The following is a 21,118-nucleotide window of genomic DNA, read 5'->3' as shown; positions in this document are numbered from 1 at the left end:
CATACATATGGAGGCAGTCATCGCTCAGCTCTCGCCCCAAAGCACCGTGGGAGATATGTAAATTAGCAGATGCCCACCACTGGCCCTGATGCCCGGACCCCGTACTGATCTCACTCTCTCTCTCTCTCACTCACACACACACTCAGAGTTAGCCTTAGGACCAGGACCTGACCCGTGGGCTTTTGTTGAAGGGGTGTTTATGAATATTTACAGTTTAGCACTACACGCCCACACAAAAACACTCCGGCCCCTGAGCGATGCTGGAGGTGAGTCAAAGAGAAAAACGCTGAGTTGTCTGCAGGGACCGAAGTTATTTCTTCCACTAAAAAGCCTAAATCCTCTCTTGAGTTTAGCGTTGAACTTTCCATTCAGCCAATACATCGCTTGTTGTAACTGATGTTGATGATTTATCTAATATAAAGGATAAAGTAAAAATTATCTTTTTTCAAGGAAAACATGGGTAGTAACAGGAAATGCAGGATTGCTGATTGAGTTTTAGCTTATTTCAAAACCCCAAATAAATGTTTTTAAAAATGTGTTTATTTAAAGTCGGTGTATTCACAAATAGTTTGTTCGTCTATTTCATTGTGTCTGAATCCGCTCCCTTTCCTCAATTTGCTTTGCTCTCATTGCATTAACACACACATACACACACCTACACACTCCTCTAACTGTTAGGTTGCCTGACAGGGTCATAATTGGGCTTGTCACTTGGGGGGAAGGGGGGGGGGGGGGGGTTGTGTGTGTGCGGCGTGTCATTGCAATGCGGGACCTGCCCCTGTCAAAGACAAGGTCAGGGGATAATTTAATCATTAAAGACCTCTTCTTCTCTCTCCTCCTCTCCACCAACTAGCTGACAACGCCAAAAATGTAACACGTTGTCATCATTTAGCGTGTGTGTGTGTGTGTGTGTCTGTGTGTGTACACGTATCTTTTGAAGCTTCCCAGGCTTTTGTACTGCCGCCTCTCCGCTCTTGTACTGTTGGCTTGTTGAGAGTGTCAAACTGAAAAATCTGTCAGATAATTAAATCAACTAAACTTATTAATTTCAAATATTTATGAAGTTTTTCTATACAATAGATTTTTTTTAAACTCCAGTTATATTCTCAGCGTTTAGAATTAATATTCACATCCTATTGAAATAAGTGCAACTACAATATAGATTTAAATCCGTAGTTCACCAACTGTACAAAGTTCACTGACGGTACAAGCAATCAATAGTAAAGAGAGCTCAGTCCAGAGAGATTTTGCTATATTGTGATTTGAGAACTTTAGAGTGATGGTTTAACGGGGAAAAATGGCAGAAACTGAGAGTTTGTTTGGCTTGAAAGGACGGTGGAGAAAGCCATGGAAGAGGAGAAAATGGATGTGGGTGTACGTTCAGAAATGTAGATGTCCTTTTATGTTTTGTGACCTAAAAGCAAAACGTACCCTCACTTATGAGCAAATTGCACATTTACCCTGACGCGTTGGAGTCTCGTTAACCCGCTGAGGGTGCTGATGTCGACCGGGTGCTCATGTCTTGTCCTCTACTGCCCCCTGCAGGTCGTCTGATGTGGAGAGCATGGTGAAGGTAAGACGCGATTGTGCCCACATTGTTCGAGTGTCTGGAGAACCATATATTGAACCAGCAGGATTATAAAAATAGCAGTAGCTAAAAATGATCCAGAAAAAGAGCCTACATGGAAATAATAATAATAATAATACAATAAAAAAAAAGAACACTTAATGAAAACAAAGTTTAAGCAAAACTCTTAAGTGTTTAAGGCATTAGATGAATCTTGAGCGGTCTATACAGTATGATGGCTTATTCCTCACAACAGAACTGCTACACACAAGTTATATTTAGGAAGAATATACAATATGACAAATACCATCTGCTGCCTTTTATCCAAATCTCCGTGTGGCACACTGAGCGTATGCATATAGAAGTGTTTGGGATGGTTATTCAGTTATTTTAAAGATACTTTACTCACCTTCAGGGTTCAGTTTTAGGCAAGATGGTTTGCAAACATAAAAACACAATTAGTTCATACACATCCTATGAAATGTAGTGGTTTAAGGCTGAATATATAAAAAGAAATGTTTAGGATTAGATTGTCTATCGCACAATTTAAACCCTTTCTGTGGTGGCGGTGTTCTTACTCGTACTCGTCTCATTTTTGTGTTTAAAGTAAAACCGTCAAAGTAAAGTGTGTGTGTGTGTGTGTGTGTGTGTGTGTGTGTGTGTGTGTGTGTGTGTGTGTGTGTGTGTGTGTGTGTGTGTGTGTGTGTGTGTGTGTGTGTGTGTGTGTGTGTGTGTGTGTGTGTGTGTGTGTTTATATTTATTTATTTTTTATTTTCCCAGATTACTGAGCTCTTGTACAAAGATGAGCGTTTCTCCAAAGGAAGCACCAAGGCTTCAGGTAAGCAAACATTTCTACCACCGGTAGGTCAGGACATCCATATCTGACGGTGTCCTTGTGTGTGTGTGTGTGTGTGTGTGTGTGTGTGTGTGTGTGTCATCTATCATGTATCAGAATTCAAACTTGCAGTCTCTGTCTCAGTCGGCTTCCAACTATAATTCAGATGACAGAAAGATGCCCAGTGTGTGTGTATTTGTGTGTTTATGTTCAGTCTCGGTAGCAAAATACTGCTGACCGGCCCACTTCTCGTCATGAAGCCTGTGTGAGTTTATGTGTGTGTGTGAAAAGACCTGCTCTCTCCGTCTGAGGAAATAGAGCCTGTCTGCTGCTGACAGAGCGCTGAGTGGTTAAAAGTGTTTGTGTGTGTTACTGCTGAGCAGCGTCCCTACTCTGGCAGTGAGTGTGTGTGTGTAAGTGTGTAGCGTTAATGTCGCTCCGTGTCAGTGTGCGTGTCACAGAGAGTCCCTAGCACTGGAACTGGTGTTTGTGCTGGTGGGAGCGATGGAGACTGTTATCCATGTCACATCCTATTAGATGACATATGTGTGTGTGTGTGTGTGTGTGTGTGTGTGTGTGTGTAGAGAGTTGAAGTAGGGGGAAGCTGTCAGTGCCAGCCATCGCACATTCACTCACACTCCGGCCCAAAAGCAGCCTCTGTCAGCAGAAAAGAAACGCAAACACACACTCTGCAGAGGTTACAGAAGAATAGTATAAATGCACAAATGGATGCAGTGACTGACACGGTGGCAAATTTAATTTATTCCCAAGACAACTGCTCACTGTGTGTGTGTGTTTCCGTCCCTTCCAGAAGCGGCATCTTTCTTCCTGTACAATGTGATCGACAGCATGTCAGAGGGGGAGGTGCAAGCACAGGAAGACAAACTGCGAAAATACTTCAATCAACTCCAGGCTCAGGTACACACACACACACACACACACACACACACACACACACACACACACACACACACACACACACACACACACACTGTGTTACTGAAAACAAACACACATTCATACACTATTAGCTTATATATCCAGTTCATTCATAACTGTCCTGCTTTAAAGGAGCTTACTCACTGTGATCTGAGATGATTTGCAGTGTGTAATCAGACTCTGATTATTCACGATACACACACACACACACACACACACACACACACTACAAGACACATGACCTCCCCCCCCGCGCTCCATTTCTGTTTGGGACAACCAGACATGTTGTGGCAGATTACATCATGTTTTACACTTTTGGCTAAAGGTCACGTCTTAACTGGCTGTTTGGAGTTTCCTGGTCCAATGTGGATTTACTGAAAGGTCAAGTTGTAAAAAAAACAAAAAAACAATCCAGTGAACATTTCAGATGACAGTGCTAATCCTGACCTGCACATGCATAAAATGATATCAGGACCATGTGGAGTTTATAGACACCAAAGTACGGTGTATACTTTAGTGTCTATAAACCATAAAGCAGAACTACACCACTACTGGAAACCAGGAGTCACAATTTAGCAAAATAAACTTCATCATTTTACTGTCTGGATTATGTTTGTATTTCCTCTAAAGCAGTAAAGTTGTGTTGAATTGTATCTAAACCGTACACAAACACAACATATGTAACAGCTTCAGCTCCTATTGAATCTTTTTGCGAGCTGATGAATGGTTTGATGATGTTGGATTTTCTCCCTGTTGTTCCTCTTCAGAACGTAACCATTTCAGGAAACATCTACAGAGGCATCAAGAACCTTCTGGAGTCCTACCACGTCCCAGAGCTCATCAAGGTACAGAGCCTGATCTGAGATGTCGATCACAATGTCCGAATGCAGTGTTACTTACTTTCATCGTAGAACTTTGAGACTATTGAGTCACTTCAGTAGAGTTGACAGTCCCAACAGCCAAAGGCACAATATGATGATGTATTTTTAATACTTAATCTGTATTAATATGTATTTTTGTACAGTTGCCCTAATGTAGAAGTCAAATATTAACTGTGTGTGTGTGTGTGTTTCAGGATGTGATTGCTTTGGTGGACCCCAAAGACCGAGTGTCCGGTAGCTCTGTGTCAGCTTTTTCCCGTGTCGCTGTAAGTAGGACAGCGTGGAAATGAGTGTGAAAAATGCTGTGAAATGCAACGTAATTCAATTTGAATGTGTATGTTTATCTTTTGGGAGATTTGTATTGCTTGAACTTTGCTTCACATTTGAATTTTCAAAAGACAAAAGAGGAATAAATAGAACACAGTTTGCCTCGTCATTTCCTTTTTAATGTGTGTAATCTTGTGAGAGTATATATTTAATTTGAGTAATATTAACCTAAAACAGAAGTCTGTTGTGTCTAATAGTACAAACCCATGTACACATGAGGTCCTGTGTGTATGTTTTGGTCACGTACATGTGTTTAACACCTCCCGGTCTCCGTCAGGGAATTGAGGGGAAGGTGTTGGCACTTGAGAAGAAACTGTCCGAACTGAAAGCGGAGAGCAAACCTTTAGGCGCTGTTCTCAAACAAGCCATCCAGACGCTCTGTGCTGAAGAGGTAGGGTTTGTTTGGATGCCTCGGGTCTTCACGAAACCTCTTATTTTTCTTGAAATGAGTTGCTATGTTTGTGAGTTTAGTCCGTGTTTCTGAGAGTTTTTGTTGTCCGATCAGAACCTGCAGCGCGCCCTTGAGCTGAAGCAGGAGCACGAGGAGGAGATGACAGCCGGCGGCTACGCCACCCTCATCGGCCTGTGCTGCCGCCACGACAATGCGGAGGAGGCGCTCAACCTGAAGAGGGAAATGTGAGTGAAGCAGGACACACGCACACAATGTAGCGCTGCGACCACTAGTAGGCCATTAAAGTTTAACTTGAGTGGTATTAGGGGAGACATTAATGCAGAGTCCAGCCGCTCTGTTGACTTGCTAAAACAGAGGAAACTCTTCCCTTCCTCCCTTGTTTCACTCCCAAACCTCATCAGCCTGAAGTCTTAACAGGAGAGTGTACAACAGATGAGTTGCATTACTTCAAGTGGAATACATTAATCTCGTCTCTGCTCCTCTTTGTCTCTGTCTTTAGGAGCCGTAAGGACTCGTCAGTCATGCTGGATCCCAGCAAATACATCTCACTGGTCAAGACCCTCTCGAAGAATGGCAAAGTGGAGGGTAAGTTCCCCAAGAGCTGCAACTAAATGTTATGGATCAGTCTGTCTTTGCTTTTTGTTTTATTAGTCATACAGCCTCAAAACACACCAAAAGTTCTCAGAGCCAAGCAAACTTCTTCAAACTGCTTTTTTTGTTAAAAAACAAAAGCATTTTTTTCTTAAAGGATTGAAAACAATCGATCGATTACCAAAAGAGTTCTTAACTTCGTGTGGATTGACTAATTGGTTAATCGGCTAATCCCACCAGCACTTCCTCACCACGTTTTCTCTGACAGTAAGCTGGATCAAAGGAGATCATGCCTGAACCCCAAAAGGCCCACAGACGTGAATGTGTGTTTGAGCTCTGTGTGTGTGCGTGTGTGTGTGTGTGTGCATGTGTGTCACCAACTCTGTCACAATCCGTCTTTCTCCCTCCCTCAAACCACATTAGCCGGCCATTTTCAGAATGCTACGGTGGGTTTCCTTCAGCCCATCGAAGACCCAATTACCATCAGATTTGCCGCTCTGCTTTTCGCACACAATGACAGGCAAAACGTTTCCCTTGTCTGTCCTCGTCTCTCCTCCCCGCCCCTCTCTCCGTCTTCGTCTCTGTCCCTCTACCTGACCCCCCCCCCCCCCCCCCCCCTCCCCACACACACACGCACACACGCACACACACACCCGCATCAGTTAGAAATGAGAGACGGGGAAAATTACAGGACTGTGTGTATTTTTCCAGAATTATTGAAATCCGCCTTGATGCTAATGGCAGATCATGTCCGTCGAAGTGCTTGAGCATTTCACACACACACACACACACACACACACACACACACACACACACACACACACACACACACACACACACACTCATAGAGCGACACGCAAATTTGCATGTGAATTCAAGCAGAAGGCATTTGGTGGGCGCAACGGTTGGTGTGTCCGCATGTGTGTGTTCGCCGGGGTGTGTGTATACGCAGCGCTAACGCATTTGCCATTAGCCAGAGTGTGCATATGGAGGGGACGCTTGTCAGCCACATTAGCACACATGGCTAACCTTGATGTTAGCCTGTCCCCGCCCAGACGCTGGTCCGCCCCGGCTCCTAACGCACACCAGGCCCAGCTGAAGATCATGTCTCCTGGCATCTTGCTTTATTTCGCACCCTCTAAGCTCTAATGGCTTTGTTGTTTTTGCCCTTGGTGCAAAGCCTCCCGTCCCACATCGCCAGGCAACTTTTGTTTTTATCTCACTTTATCCTGATGCCGCCTTCCTTCCACCATCACTTCAACCTCTGCTGCTCACTCCTCACATCTCCATCATGGTCCTTTTAATCTTCACATCTGTCATCCATCTGTCTAACCTTCCATCTCTATGATTGTGTGTTATTTTTTTTCTTAGGGTGCAGAAACAATAGCAACGCTGTTATCCAATAATTAAAATGATGAAGTGACATTTTGGACAGACTTGGTAAACACCAACATGACTTGTTGGTGGAGGCATAGATAAGCGAGGCGGTAGTTCTAGTTTAAATGTTATCCCACACCAGAATGAGTGCATCCTGTTGAACCTGCCATACGTATCAACGTGGGCCTGAACACCCCCTTTAACTCCTGCTACCTTCGCTTCTCTCCCTCCATTTTTTTAACTACACCTCTCCTCTATCAATAAGCGTCTCTTTGACCTGCCCTTGCCCCTCTGCCTCCATCTGTCCATCCTCCCACTTTGGTAAACACAACTTGTACTGGCTTTAGGTGGTTCTGGACTCGTTTTCAGTGGTGTGTGTCACCAGCAGTCAAGTCATGCAACATTAGATGAACCACTGGGCTGTGTGATGTTTGTTTACCTGGCCTGTCTGCCTCCCCATCTCTTGATGTGTGTGTGTGTGTGTGGTTTGGCTCGCTTTGCTGGCCAGGATGCTCGGCTGAGCTGATGGATATGCATACTGGCTAAACGGACGGATAAAGGGAGAGATGGGGGTTTGGATGTAGGACGGAGGGATGTTAGCTAGTGTAGCTCCATTTGGGCAGATCAACTCCAAGCCATTGGTCTCAGTGATTAGCGGGTCTGTCAGAGAGTGATGGAGAGAGGTATGGATAGAAGGAGGAGGGAGGGAGACATGGAGAGAGACAGAGAGTGAGAATAAGTTTCATATGAAGTGATGAACATCACAGACTTCACAGCGGGGCAGTTAATTATAGGGCCATTGTTTAATGTTGATGCCAGCTCCTGATCTGATTGATTTTTTTTTTTTAAAGTTGCCCGTGCTTTTGTTTGAGTTACGAGAGATACTTTTGTTTTCCACTTTGGTTTGTCCGTCTCTCATCTCTGTTTACACTATTGGCTGATATATAAGTGGACCTCAATTATCTGGCAAGCAGTCTGTAATGGCACCTGAATAAGAGCTTTGGTGACCGGCACGGCTTCATTCTGTTTTCCAGTCACTCTCATACTCCAGGAACAGGCTTTTTCCTGCATACAGAATATTTTGGCGCCCCGCAAAGAGGTTTTAAATTAAGGCCAAAGGAACATCACCGAGTGACGCAGAACATCTATGAAGAGACACAAATCACCAAGAAAAAGAGGCCAATTAACTATAAAGTCTATCTGTCTGGCTCCTATGTGGTAGAGGTGATGGCTCCTTTTGCATGTCTGTGCATTATGTCTCATAATGTGACCGTGATCACAGCAGAGCAGACGTGGTGGGGTTTGTCAGTGTAGTCAGTCAGACCTCTGGGTGAAAGTCCTCGCTGTTGTTTCAGCCCAAGCCAAGTGTTCCTTTCCTGCCTTCCACCTCGGACACTATTATCTCAATTTCTTCAGTAGACGTTTTTTCGCTTTAAGGGCTATGCTTTTCTCTTTTACAACATCTTCACCACTGTCTCCGTGATAAACCTCTAGGCAAGCCTTTATTCCTTTTTATAGAAAAATGTAGACTTCAGTATCTTTTGTTGCAAATACTGGACTCAAGAATGAGTCCGACTCCCTAACATGAGATGGTAAGAACAAAATTGGCCGGTCCGCATGTGTCATGAATCCAATGGTAATTTTTGCGCATATTAACATGCAGCTATTATGTGTGCAATGTAAGAACATCTCTACGCACGTATCAGTGAGTGAGGCCCATTGTCCTCCCTTTAACTCCCCCCTATTTAGCAGTGTCTCCTCCATTGCCACTGACCCCCCGATCCACCTGTCCTCCCTCTATTTTCCCCTGTCCCATTAAATATGTGACGGCTTTTGGTTCCCATCGCCAAAACAACTGGCACAGAGAGATGGAGAGACAGACTGAAATTAGGATGCCAAAGCACTCACCAGTGGCCCCGTCCCTCAGCCCACAAGTGTGTGTGTGTGTGTGTGTGTGTTCCCAGTAGAGAGTGACAATCCTGTTTTGAGGGGTTTTGTTATATTACTAGCTATGTAGGTGTTGGTATCATTAGACCCACATTTGTTAAGATTTTGTTCAGATTCAGATTTTTGTTGGGTGAATTCTAAGCAGAGTGCACATGTTGCAGTTGGAGGACTGCCTTAATACACATTATTCAAATGTATTCTGTGTCTCTGCATCTCTCCATCTTGGTCATGCTGTATAGATTAGTATCTGTGGTGGAGAGCGGCTGTATCGCTGTCAGCCCATTAGCAGCTGTCTAAATAGACAGTAAACGCATCTTAATTACCTTATGCTGATACACCACATACACACACGCACACACGCATGCCGCCTTTTCACCATTTAGCCCCTAGTGTTGGCCAGATGGGCGCGTGGCCCGGTAAAAAGCCCTCCATTACCAGGTTGGACTTGACCAAACTGATCCACCCCTCAGCCCGCTTACCGGGGTCTCACTGGGGCCACAGCGGGCCCTTGTCGCCACATACCTATAATTTAGCCCCCCAAGTGCTTTCCACATGGCCACGGCAAAAAGCCGGCCTCCATTGTCGGGGTCCGGTAATTGTAGTCTCGTTTAGAAAACCGCAAGCAGCAATTAGCGCAGAGTTGGCATTATACGGGGTTGGATTTGCATCCCCGCTGGGCGCAAAATGCTGTTTTAATATGGGTTTGTTTTCCCCACATGGAATTAGCTAAAGGGGCCTTTTATCATATTCACACACCCTACTATTCTCCCAGCTGAGCTAGGCCCATCTCTCGCTTTATGTTCCCTCATCTCGCCGCATATTCTCTCTTCCTCGTTGCCTTTTAATCTTTTTTATTCGTCCTTTCGTCTTCACCTCTTAATCCCTGTCACCATCACTTCTTTTGAGTTCAACTCGAAGCGTCGTGCGTGTTGAGTCGTTGCTGATGTGCACCTTTCTCTCGCGTTAACAATGTCCGTCTTTATCTCCCCGTCCGTCTCATCACAGAGGCTGTGGACATCCTGAAGGAGATGAAAGAGAAGGATGTGGTGTTGAACGACACGCACGTCACCATGCTCTTTCACATGCTCACCGCCCTGGTGCCCAAGGGCGGCGCCCCCACCATCCGACGCCTGCAGGACACCATCTTCACCCTCGGACTGGCCAAGCCCACCGCCAATCTCTGCTCGCCCCTGATTACTGCCTACCTGGACAGGTAAAACAAACGGACTGTGTTGCCCTTGTAGACCCGGATTTAAAAATAATAATTTGTGTTACGGTATGGCTGAAGTTCTCCACGAACCAGACAACCAGCTCACTTTTGTTTTCGGGTTTTGTGTCTGCCAAATCCAGTTGCCAGGTGTGTGTGTATGTATGTGTGTGTGTGTGTGTGTGTGTGTGTGTGTCTCAATGAGTCACTCATCCCTCCCTATGATCATAGCTGAGGTTACATTCTGGGTCAGCGATTCAGACAGAGAGAGGATGTGGAAATTGCTCATTTATGTGTGTGTGTGCGTGTGTGTGTGTGTGTGTGTGTGTGTGTGTGTGTGTGTGTGTGCGTGCGGTGTTAGAGACAGATTTTGTTTGTTAGAGGATTCGCCAGCTGCAACCTCTCCCATGAGCCCCCACCCCTGATCTCCTGAAACACCCACTGCTCTACTCCAAGGTGTAAGTGTGTGTGCGTGTGTGAGAGATAGCCATCAATGCTTCTTCCCATAATGCAAATATGCAAATGAACGTTACCAAACACTGGCTGTGGGGTCACTGGTGCTGCCCCACCCCTCAACTCTATTCAGTATGTGTGTGTTCTATTTGTCGGAGCAGCTTTTAAGTAGATCAACTCATTAGCATGTTAATTATGTACAGAGCACTAATTGCTGGATTTACCACAGCCCCGCAGTGCGCCGTTAGGGGCCCTCCACTACACACATGCTTTCATACACACTATTTACCTCTAGTGTGCACACTGCGGCAGAGGTAGAGACCTTTTGAACATGAAGCTCGTGCGCACACACACACACAGGTTCTCCCCTGCCGCTGTTTGTTTTGCTGTAAGTCTGGTCTCTGGCACCAACAGAGTTTCCAGGTTCACTCGTTAATCACTGCCTCTGTGAGATTAGCAGGCTAATTTACTCCTGGGTCATCAACAGCCGCCAAAACACAAATACAAACGCACACATACTACACTGCAGCTTACCGCAGTCCTGTTCACAAATCAAGTGCCAGTTGTGCTTCCTCCAAATGATACCGCGGTGAACACACACTAATGAACACAAGTGAACAAGCTAACTGCTGGAATTTTAACTTGGAAATAGTCAACAAATTAAAGGAACCAGAGCATACGGTTTATTTTTGTTTGGAGAGTGTAGCTTCTTCAAACACTAAACAGCAGCAATCCACTCATTTACTCTCTCTTTACCAACTTTTGATTTGAGCAGATTCCTCCCTGCAGGAGTGAGATAATGACTGAGTGGCTCATTTTTACATCTTTAACATCGGTTCCAGGAACTGAACAGCCTTGGAAAAGGGGTCTTAAATTAAGCCTAACTGCATTTTTTCGCTTTTCATTGGCATCAATGACAAGAAAGAGGCTGTGATACTTAGTGTCATCATGAAACCCACAGTGTTTAGTTAAAAGGCTTTTTTAGAAAATACAACATTCTATGAAATGGTCTCTTCTAAATAGTGTGAAATGTTTAGGAATGTAAAGATGATTTAACGTGTAGTTCCAGCAGCGGTTCAGCCCGAGCCTCGGGGCAGATTTGAGTACCACAACACTTGACTTTTGCGCTCCAGTTGAATCAATCGCCTCGCTCTCTTCTCCTCTTTTTTTTTTTATTTTTTTTTTAGCTTTCATCTTCCTCTGTTCGTCTCCACCTCTTCATTCCGTCAGTCAGGGGACAAACAGACAGTTGGGGTGGAGGAGGGACAGAGGGAAGCGATAAAAAGAGGACAAAAGCGGGCATCACTCCCGCCTGCACCCCGTCTCATTGCTGCGTCAGCGCTAATGACTTAATGAACACTTCTCCAGCAGATTAGCCCTTGACAGCCCATCACACGCTCCGCCCCGTTAGCCTTCAAGCCCGTCCGCTCAGTGTCGTATGGGCTAAACCTGCTGCTACGCTAGCCCAGATTGCCAACTCCTTATTGAAGTGATTAGCGACAGGAAATGCTAATATGTCCAACAAAGTAAAGAGCTGGCATTGTGAAGCTTTAAGAGCTGTAGACGCACACGCAGTCATGTAGGTAACTGCATCATGGGAGCGTTCACCCGTGTGTACTGACGTAAACATTAGCAAGTGCCATTCTTAAACACATGTGGGCTAGTGGTGTCATGATCGCAGTCTCATTTGCGTTTCGAGACACAGACACCTCGTCTTCCCCCACGCAAGGACAGCCGATCTCCTCCGAACAAAAGATGGGGACGGAGAGGGAGAAAAGTAGGGAGAAGGGTGAGGGGGGGGGGGGTTGATGAGATGAGGCAAAATGAGCTTCCTTGTCTAATCCTTCAGGTTTCCACCGAGCAAAGCGCTCCGTTTTTTTTTTTTTCAGGGCTTAATTGGCTGGAAAGTGGCTGACATGCAAAGTTGAGGACATTAACAGGGCCGTGCGCCGCAGTAAATGGCAACGCAAAGTGACAGTTAAATTGTACCTAAGGGAAATTATCCATCTTTCGACATCCTTAGCTCTTTTTTTGGGGTGGGTTGGTGGGTGGAGAGAGGGGGGAGAGGGGAGGAAGGCAGATGGGTTTAATTGCAACGCCAGGCGAGTGATGGGATGTTTTTTTTTAAGATGTCTCATTAGGATGGAGGGATTATAAGTAGCTGTGTGTGGAGGAGCGTGATGAAAGAAAGAATGAGGTGGACAGATAGATGAAACAAACCAACATGACTTGGATACAACATGTAGAAATGGCTCCAATGTAAAAAGCCATGTGCACCACAACAAAACTGTTTAGTTAATTGTGCATATATGCCACATTACGTTAATTACAAACAACTTTCTGCTCTCTTTTTTTCTCATTGTCTCATTTTTGTAGTAAATTGAGACAATTGAGACAATTTACTACAAAAATGCCGTATTCTATGTCCACACTCTTTCTCTCATTTTCAAATGTCTCTTAGTCTCTTCTGTGTTGTTCAATCAGACTGTTGTGCGGTTGAATAGCCTCTTGACTGGCGCTGCTGAATAATGTTGTCCCTCTTCATTTCAATTAGCGGACCTCTTTACCTTCCAACCCTAATCACTCCATTCCTCCTCCCTCCGTCTCTCTCTTCTGTTACTGCCTCACGGGAGCCGAACTCAAGGTCATACCATTTCCTGTTTAGTTTTTTTATTTTCCGGGTTGTTGGTCTTTTTGGGCATATTTCCCTTATCCACTTGTCTAATTGATTCGAGGAGAAAACACTTCAGAAATTATACCTGTTCACTCTCAATCTCTCTCACGCTCTGTCCAGCCGTCTGTTTCTCATTCACTTACTCTGCCCCCTACCTCCCCCATAGGTGCCCTATCTGCTTTAACCTCTGTGTGATTGACATGGTAATTACCCAATCAACAGATTGATGGCAGCGCTGTCACAATAGAGGGGATTGAAGTGGTCTCTCTCTCCCTCTCCCGTCTCTCAGCTTCTCGTTCTCTTGCTTCCTTTCGTTATCGCTGTCTCTCTACTTTTCTTGTTATCACTCCATCAGGCGCACTCGTCCTCCCTCTACGCGCTCTTTTGTTTGTTCGTCCGCTCGGGAGGGACGGGCAAAGCGAGGGAGGATAAATTGAGCAAGATAAGGATGACATGAGACGAAGGGAGCGAGCCGGTGGTGGTGGTGGTGGTGGTGGTGGTGGTGGTGGGTGGGGGGGGGGGGGGGCGGGGGTGCTCTAATGTTGTTGCTATATTTCTGCTAAATTGCTCAGCTGGGGGTCGAGGTCATCCGATGGGGAGTGAGAGCTGACAGCATGAAATAAAAAGGAAGATGGTGAGGGGGGAAAGGGAGAATGAAGGAGAAGGGAGGTAAGGGAAATGAGACGAGGAAATGAGGGGAGGTTAAAGAGCTTTGGAGAGGACAAAAGACGAGAAGGAGGGAGAGAAGTTGGAAGGCACAAGAGGAGAACAGCAGAGAGGGTAAAGATCAGTTGAGCCTTTTTGTCTGTTGTATTGCTTCCCCTCTAAAAGCCTGTCCAGAGAGACATTAGCCCCTCGCCGACAGGTGTGTGAGAGCGTGCCTGATTGTGTGAGAATGATGTATTGGGGCCAAAAGGCTTCATCACATACAGTTCGTGCTGTCATGAATTCAAAGGCCTGCATTGTTGCGGAGGGTCACGGTGCTTGAATAGGAGGTCACAGGGTTAACAACCCATGATACTCTCTATTCTTTACCGACACAATCCCGTACATGACTGACTGGACGGACCTGACACCTAACTCGCTCTCTGCTCTCGTTCTCCCTCTCTGTTTGTGTGCGTGTGTGGTCACGTCGGCGCAGTAAGGACCTGTCCGGAGCTCTAGAGGCAGCACTGGAGTGTCAGAAGCTCTACAGCCACCTGCCTCGCATCCACGACATCATTGTTGGCCTGGTGGATAAAGGAGACACCGAACTGCTGCAGAAAGGTTACTTCATTTGTCATCTTTTTGTTATCCATCACAATTAAGTAAATCATAAGAACATTCATTGGTTTTTGCTTATTAACTTTAGTAGTTTACCAAACAAAAACAAGTTAAAAAAGACATGCATTTGCAGGTTCCAGTTTCTTGAATTTGCAGTTTTTAAAAAATGTATGTCATTCTAAATTGTAACCTTTTAAGATTTATGTTTCTATGTGCATCACATGCAAGAAAGGTCCCCGGTTGGATTTGAACTGTGGTCATCATGGTTCATGGTCAGCACCTTAAGCCAGAGGCCACCAGGATGCCAAACATCACACTTTATTATCGGATTATGTCTATATAGCCTCATTAAAGTTCAAAATTGCAGTTCACACTGTCCCTGCTTCTTGCAGACATATAGTTTTCAAACCTCTGCTGGTTGACTCTAACTTTCAATTATTCGTTTCTGTGTGTTGGGCAGCGCTGAATCCAAAGTGCCCGCCCCAGTGTTTGCATTAGATGCGCACGCAACAAGCGCCAACAATTACAAGTAGTGTGTGTGTGTAAGAGGACCAGAGAGAGAGAGAACGGTTCAGACCGGGGCCGCGGTGAAGCACGTCCAACGATCACGTTTTGAACAGTCGCCCTGAAGGTTGACAGCAACGTGGTGAAAAGGTCAAGTTCAACGTGCCGGCAGGGGCAAGTGGCTCTGGAGTGCGTAAAGGTTGAAACCGTGCAGTGGAGCACCTCTCCACCTCCTTCCCTCATCCACCCTGCCCTCCCACCCTCGTCTCTAACACCCCCCCCCCCCCCCGAAAGGTGACAGACCCTCAGAGTCAGGCGCTGCACCCTCAAAAACAAAATTCCTCTTACAATGATTCTCTGACGGATGCAAGTAAACTAGTTCCAACTCACCGCAGCTGGATCTTGAAATAACAAATGATTCCGTCTCCCACTTCCTCATAAAGAGCAGGAGACTTTTGGACATAAGCCTTGAGGCGCACTCGACCCGACGCCATTGTGAGTACATGTTAAGTGCCCGTTTAAAATAGACCATCAGAAATAATTGCAGAAATGTACTGAAACCATCGAAACGTGCAGACCTACAGAAGACGAGTGGCCTTCAGCACTCTAAGAACATGATGCCTCGTCACGTCTGACCTTGCTTTGAGTTCAAGCATCAACAGAAAAATAAAACGAAGGGTTTTTTGTGAGGTTCTGGCAACCATGGCAACCGCTCAACTACTCCGAAACAAGAAAGGGTCATCGTACAATACATGCGTTTAACCTGGAGGTTTCTGCCATGGTCTACATAGGAACCTGGGATGTGGAGGAGGAGGAGTGCTACCAATGAGCAAATGTGGCTCGGTCTGCCACCAAAACCCTGAAATTAGAATTTAAATGCAGAAAAAGGCAACTTGAACGTAGTCCAGCTGGTCTGAAACTTGTCTACTAACATGTCTACATTAGATTTAGACCGTGAATCAAGTCCTTCACGATTAAAGTTCTTTCTGTTGACTTCAGATGACGGCAAGTAAAGGCCGAGGGATTATTCTCTGTTCTCCTGCTTCGCTGAATATGCAGGTCCATTTTGGTGTGTGTGTGTGTGTGTGTGTGTGTGTGTGTGTGTGTGTGTGTGTGTGTGTGTGTGTGTGTGTGTGTGTGTGTGTGTGTGTGTGTGTGTGTGTGTGTGTGTGTGTGTGTGTGGTACCTGTCCTGAAGCTGCTGGACAGAGATAGCACGTAACGCTGAGCAGAGCGCTTTAGCAAGTTTTCCACGAGAGCTTAGGCTTTCATTCGGGACCCGTGTGTTTGTTTGAGAGCAGACTTGATATGGCTGCTTTGTGCCGGGGACATTGTGCCAAATAATGGAATCAGGATGAAAAGATGAAGTGTGTTTGTTCACCTTGCAGGCCATTTTATTCTCGACCTTTCTCTGCTCTATTTCCCCGTCCGTCCGTCTGCCTCTCTCTGTCTTTCTCCTCAGCCATGGACTTTGTGAGTCAGGAGCGAGGCGAGATGACCATGTTGTATGATCTGTTCTTCGCGTTCCTGCAGACGGCCCGCTACCGGGAGGCTCGTAAGATCATTGAGGTAAACACACACACACACACACACACACACACAACCAAATACACTATGGGTTGAGTCTTCTGATACTGCTTAATCCTGGAACTAACATATCAAGAGTTTAAAAAAAAATGAATGAACAAACTCTTTTTTTAAACCATGTAGCTTGAACAGATAGAAAGTCGTAACATTTTAAATCTACACTTGAGTGTCAAAGGTGTGAAAAACACTCAAAAGCTTAGTCAGATTTTGATCAAGCCTGTCCTTTAGTATTGTATCCATATAGTGATGTTTCCAATAATAAACTTGATTTATGGTGTTTTTTGGGGATATCAAGACCAAATTTAACGAATAAAAGATTAAGGTAAACCATGAAAACAATCAGAGGGCCTGATTTCACAAGTAGGCAAACTCACACAAAAACGGATATAAAAATATATAATATAAATATTAAATTAGATTCTCAATCTTCGAGGAGCTACCTTGAATAACAACAGGATAACATCTGCAAAATTGTCATGAGCCACAGTGGACATGCATTATGTAAAAGCCATACTCTTTATTGTTATTGCAGCTATGAATATTTATGTCTTTGTCGTCTTAAGTCCCGCTATAAGCCTCGTAGATTAGTGTGAGAAAAAGAGAGGGGCAAATGGGCAGATAAGAAGCGATTTTCACATGGATAAAACCTAGACAGGCGATCGGGGACTGGATAGCGGGACAGAGAGATGATGAATAAACGAATAGGAGGATGAGCCTGACATCAGATGAAAGGGAAACAAGGCCATTATGCTGTCTGATCAGGATGAGAACAAAAAAAATACCTTAACTCTCTCACTCTGACTCTGCTTTCTCTCGTGTCCTGGTGTGCTCTAAAAGAGGGATTTATCCCTCTTGAGGATTTTCAAACCCTCTTAAATATTATTGACATGTTGTTATAGTGGCTCTCATTCCCCCCTCTGCTAGATTGTATTGCCGTTATCCTACTTATAACAGAGTCGGCTACATGCCGGTGATGTGTGAGATTGGAGATGCCTTGTAAATGGACCACAGATGTACATGTTGTCGGTGAGAGATGTGGGTTAGAGAGACAAAAGCTCAGCTGCATCAACCCCATCTGTTGGCTTTTAGTTTGTCATGGACGCACTGCTGTCTCCTTTCCCCCTCAATAACAGAAAACACATCTCCTTATAAGGCGTTTCTACCTGTGATGGCTTCCTGTAGCTGCATTGGTTAGTGTGGGAAATGTCAGAATGTTACTTTTTGTTATTATTTGTCTTTTTAATATCATAAACGCGACACAGTCGAAACCAAAGGTATTCTATTTACACACGTTCAGATTCAGGATTGTAGCCAGGCTTTTAGAGGCTCTGAGGCTATGAGGGCCATTTATAATAAAAAATGGTTTGGCCACTTTGGTGCAGGCAACATTAGCATGTTACCACTTGGCTGAAGTTGTTGCAGAGAGTGCGTCGGCAATCAGTTGTCGTGTTTTGGGCAAACTGATGAATGTAATGTCAGCTATTCACTTTATTCTCCACTGTGTTCACCAGCTAGTGGCTAACTTTCTCTGTCTGCTGTTTCGCGCTGACGAGGGAGAGTACATTTAGTTTACATGAGGTTTCTCACCAAAAAACAGCTGCCTGCTGCGTCTGGAAATGAGAGCGGTGAGAGAGAACCAAATCTCTAAAGCTGGGGGCCGGAAACCAAAACAAAAAGCTGAAAGTGGCTAAAATTCTTATTTTTGTAGAGCGGAGGCATTTTATCCGTTGTTAAAATAATAATATTGATTGATGCAGCTTTAAAGTATAATCAACAGTTGGTCCTTAAGAGACTCTATTTTGGAGTACAATCAGACAGAAGTCTCATCTGCGTAGAAGTTTAGAACAAAGTCTCCGAACAGAAAGTTCCCTTCTGAACTGTCACTCATTATACTTGTATGACTGAGATACAGAATACACTAGAATCATATCTATCACTCAAATATGCATACACAGACACTCAAACACACAAATACATTTTTTTTTTTTCTTCCCCTCAGAGAGCGTCAAGTAGCGGTCCAGAGTGGTGTCTCTCTTTGGGCTGTGTTTGGTATAATTGGCAGCTGATTAATCACAGCTAATTAAATGTAATGATCGAGAAAGGTGGCCAATTTTGTGCTAAATGGTCACGGTTAGGTAGAGGATTGTCAGGTGGCCGGGCCTATTATTGCGGCATGTGTGTGATGGTCAAGGTTAGGTAGTATTGCTAAAGAGTGGTGAGCCATTACGTGTTTTTGTGTTAGGGAGAGGGTTTTGGCCGTGTGTGTGTGTGTGTGTGTGTGTGTGGGGACTAAGTGGCCAGGTGATTAGTGGAATTAGAACATTAGGAATTGAGATGGAGAGGGTTTGTTAAGTGGAGGTGAGACGAGGTCGGCTCTATACGTTTCTTTTTGTGTACATGGGATAATAAAGGAAGCATCTAAAGGTCACACAAGACTTTTAAAGAGGCCGAGTGATGGACTGTAACACACTCTGCTGTGTGTTTGTGTGTGTGAGTGAGTGTGTGTGTCCTGATAATCCCACCTGGTTTTCCATTGTCTCTTTCTGAAAGTGAGAGTCTGTGCTGTTGTTTGTTTCTACTTTGTATTCTTTTGATCCACCCGTGCGTGTGTAAGTTATGTGCCTTCTTATATTTCTGAGGATTTTGTTTTCTGCCCAGATTAGGGAGATTTGTCCTGACGGATTCCAAATCCCAAACACAGTGTGTGTGTGTGTGTGTGTGTGTGTGTGTGTGTGTGTGTGTGTGTGTGTGTGTGTGTGTGTGTGTGTGTGTGTGTGTGTGTGTGTGTGTGTGTGTGTGTGTGTGTGTGTGTGTGTGTGTGTTTGAGAGTAGATGTGCAGACGGCTGCTTTGAGCCCGCAAGACTTTACCAAGTAAAGGGGAATCGGAGGCAAAAAGATGGAGCACTTGCACTGTGGGCCTTAGTCTCTAAGAAGATTAGACAGACTGAGAGAGAGAGTGAGAGTGAGTGCCACACATTTTAATTTGTCCCTTTGGCTGGTTGGGTAAGAACATAATGCCTTTGCCTGGGCAGGATGGAGGGATGCAGAGGGGGGGGTGGGGGACTGAGTAGGAGCTGGGGAGCTTTGGAGGAAGAGGGAGGAGGGATTGAGAGGATTGAGAGAAGAAAGGATGACGGCAGTGAGGGACGGTCAGAGAAAGGGATGAAGCCCGTCTTTTCTTGACTCTCCACCCTCTCACAGTGTGATGGGCTCCCATCAAAGAGGCCAGCGGGGATTGAGCGCTGTTGATCCCCGTTCAGATTAACTTCCTGGCAGATCTCTTTCTCTCTCTCTCTCTCTCTCTCTTTCTCTCTTTCTTTTTTTTTTTTTTACGGATTATCAGAGAGCGACGAAGAGCAAGATTTCTCAATCCTAGTCTTATTCAGATTGTATCAAAGCCCCAAGAGGCAGATGAAATCCTGATCACTGTTATTCCATGATAATAATCATCTAGTCACTCCACATATCAGGCTACATCTCAGCTACACGAGCCTGCAGATCAATCTATGTCAGCCCTGATTTGACATCCCTCACTCTGTCTATCTGCAGATCATTGTTGGCCTAAATGTTCTACGAATCTCACAAAAATGTAAGAATATTCAGGACTGTATATTTGAAACCTATGTTCTGTTTTTAAGGTGTCATTTTGCATCAAAACTATTGTTTTCCGTTATCTCCTGTGAGCTTTTATTGGCAAGAGATTCGCAAAATAACGGTAATAAACGATGATGATGATGTTTGGTAAATGCAATACCACAATAGTCCCGTCATTCATGCTGATTCATGTGTTGTTCCATCCGATGTCAACGTTTTCAGTATTTGAGAAGTTTTTTTCTTCCGGTTGTTTTCTCTGTCGTCTTGTAGTTATGTGTCAGTTTTTGACGATTGGTCCATTAATGGATCAATGTCTGGATAGAAGATTCATTGACAACAATTTTGATTATCAGTTAATTGTTCAAGTCAAAAATGCCCAATATTTGCTGGTTTGAGCATCTAAAATATATGAATATACTGCTCTTTTTTATATAATTGTTGTCATGACCTGGCTCTGAAGCCTTGACAAGATGATAATAGCAAAATCAACTTAGACAATGATGAGATGTTCTTATCAGTAAAATCAGTGGTGATTGTGCGTTTATGCATGTGTAAGTGTGTGGAAAAGATGGTTTGGATGAAAACAACATTTTGTAAATTGAATATCTTTTGGACTGTTTGTTGAACAAAACAAGCAATTTGAAGATGTCACCTTGGTCTCTGGGAACTTTTAATAGATGTTTTCACCAGTGTCTGACATTTGATAAGCTAAAGGATTGATTATTCAGCGGGAAAATAACCAACAGACTAAATGAAAATGAAAATAATGTTTAGTTGCAGCCCTACTCTGCAGCTCTGATGCATGTATCAGACTCCCCTGAACACGTTTTGGTGTATTGTGTTTTCTGTGTATTGATGCAGCTTGTATGTACTATATACTGTAAGTCCACTAAAGATTCATTTCACATTTCTTTTTACAGTTAAAGATAAATACATCAGTCTTCTGCCCTCACATGAAAG

At 44.5% G+C, this 21,118-nt stretch overlaps 1 protein-coding gene across 1 annotated transcript in view; it reads left to right on the top strand.

The window, feature by feature from the left end:
• Nucleotides 1–21,118, top strand: part of lrpprc (leucine-rich pentatricopeptide repeat containing) — a 48,696-nt gene that overhangs the window by 11,395 nt on the left and 16,183 nt on the right. The window contains exons 15-25 of the mRNA XM_079169466.1: nucleotides 1,546–1,573; nucleotides 2,348–2,405; nucleotides 3,214–3,320; nucleotides 4,109–4,186; nucleotides 4,417–4,488; nucleotides 4,827–4,940; nucleotides 5,055–5,185; nucleotides 5,461–5,546; nucleotides 9,882–10,089; nucleotides 14,352–14,476; nucleotides 16,439–16,545. Coding sequence (XP_079025592.1) covers nucleotides 1,546–1,573; nucleotides 2,348–2,405; nucleotides 3,214–3,320; nucleotides 4,109–4,186; nucleotides 4,417–4,488; nucleotides 4,827–4,940; nucleotides 5,055–5,185; nucleotides 5,461–5,546; nucleotides 9,882–10,089; nucleotides 14,352–14,476; nucleotides 16,439–16,545 — 1,114 coding nt within the window. The remainder of the gene's footprint in view (nucleotides 1–1,545; nucleotides 1,574–2,347; nucleotides 2,406–3,213; nucleotides 3,321–4,108; nucleotides 4,187–4,416; nucleotides 4,489–4,826; nucleotides 4,941–5,054; nucleotides 5,186–5,460; nucleotides 5,547–9,881; nucleotides 10,090–14,351; nucleotides 14,477–16,438; nucleotides 16,546–21,118) is intronic.

Source organism: Pholis gunnellus (assembly GCF_910591455.1).
Source record: "Pholis gunnellus genome assembly, chromosome: 11".
Lineage (NCBI taxonomy): Eukaryota > Metazoa > Chordata > Actinopteri > Perciformes > Pholidae > Pholis > Pholis gunnellus.
Note: the sequence above shows the minus strand (reverse complement) of the source record. Positions and strands in the feature narration are given on the sequence as shown.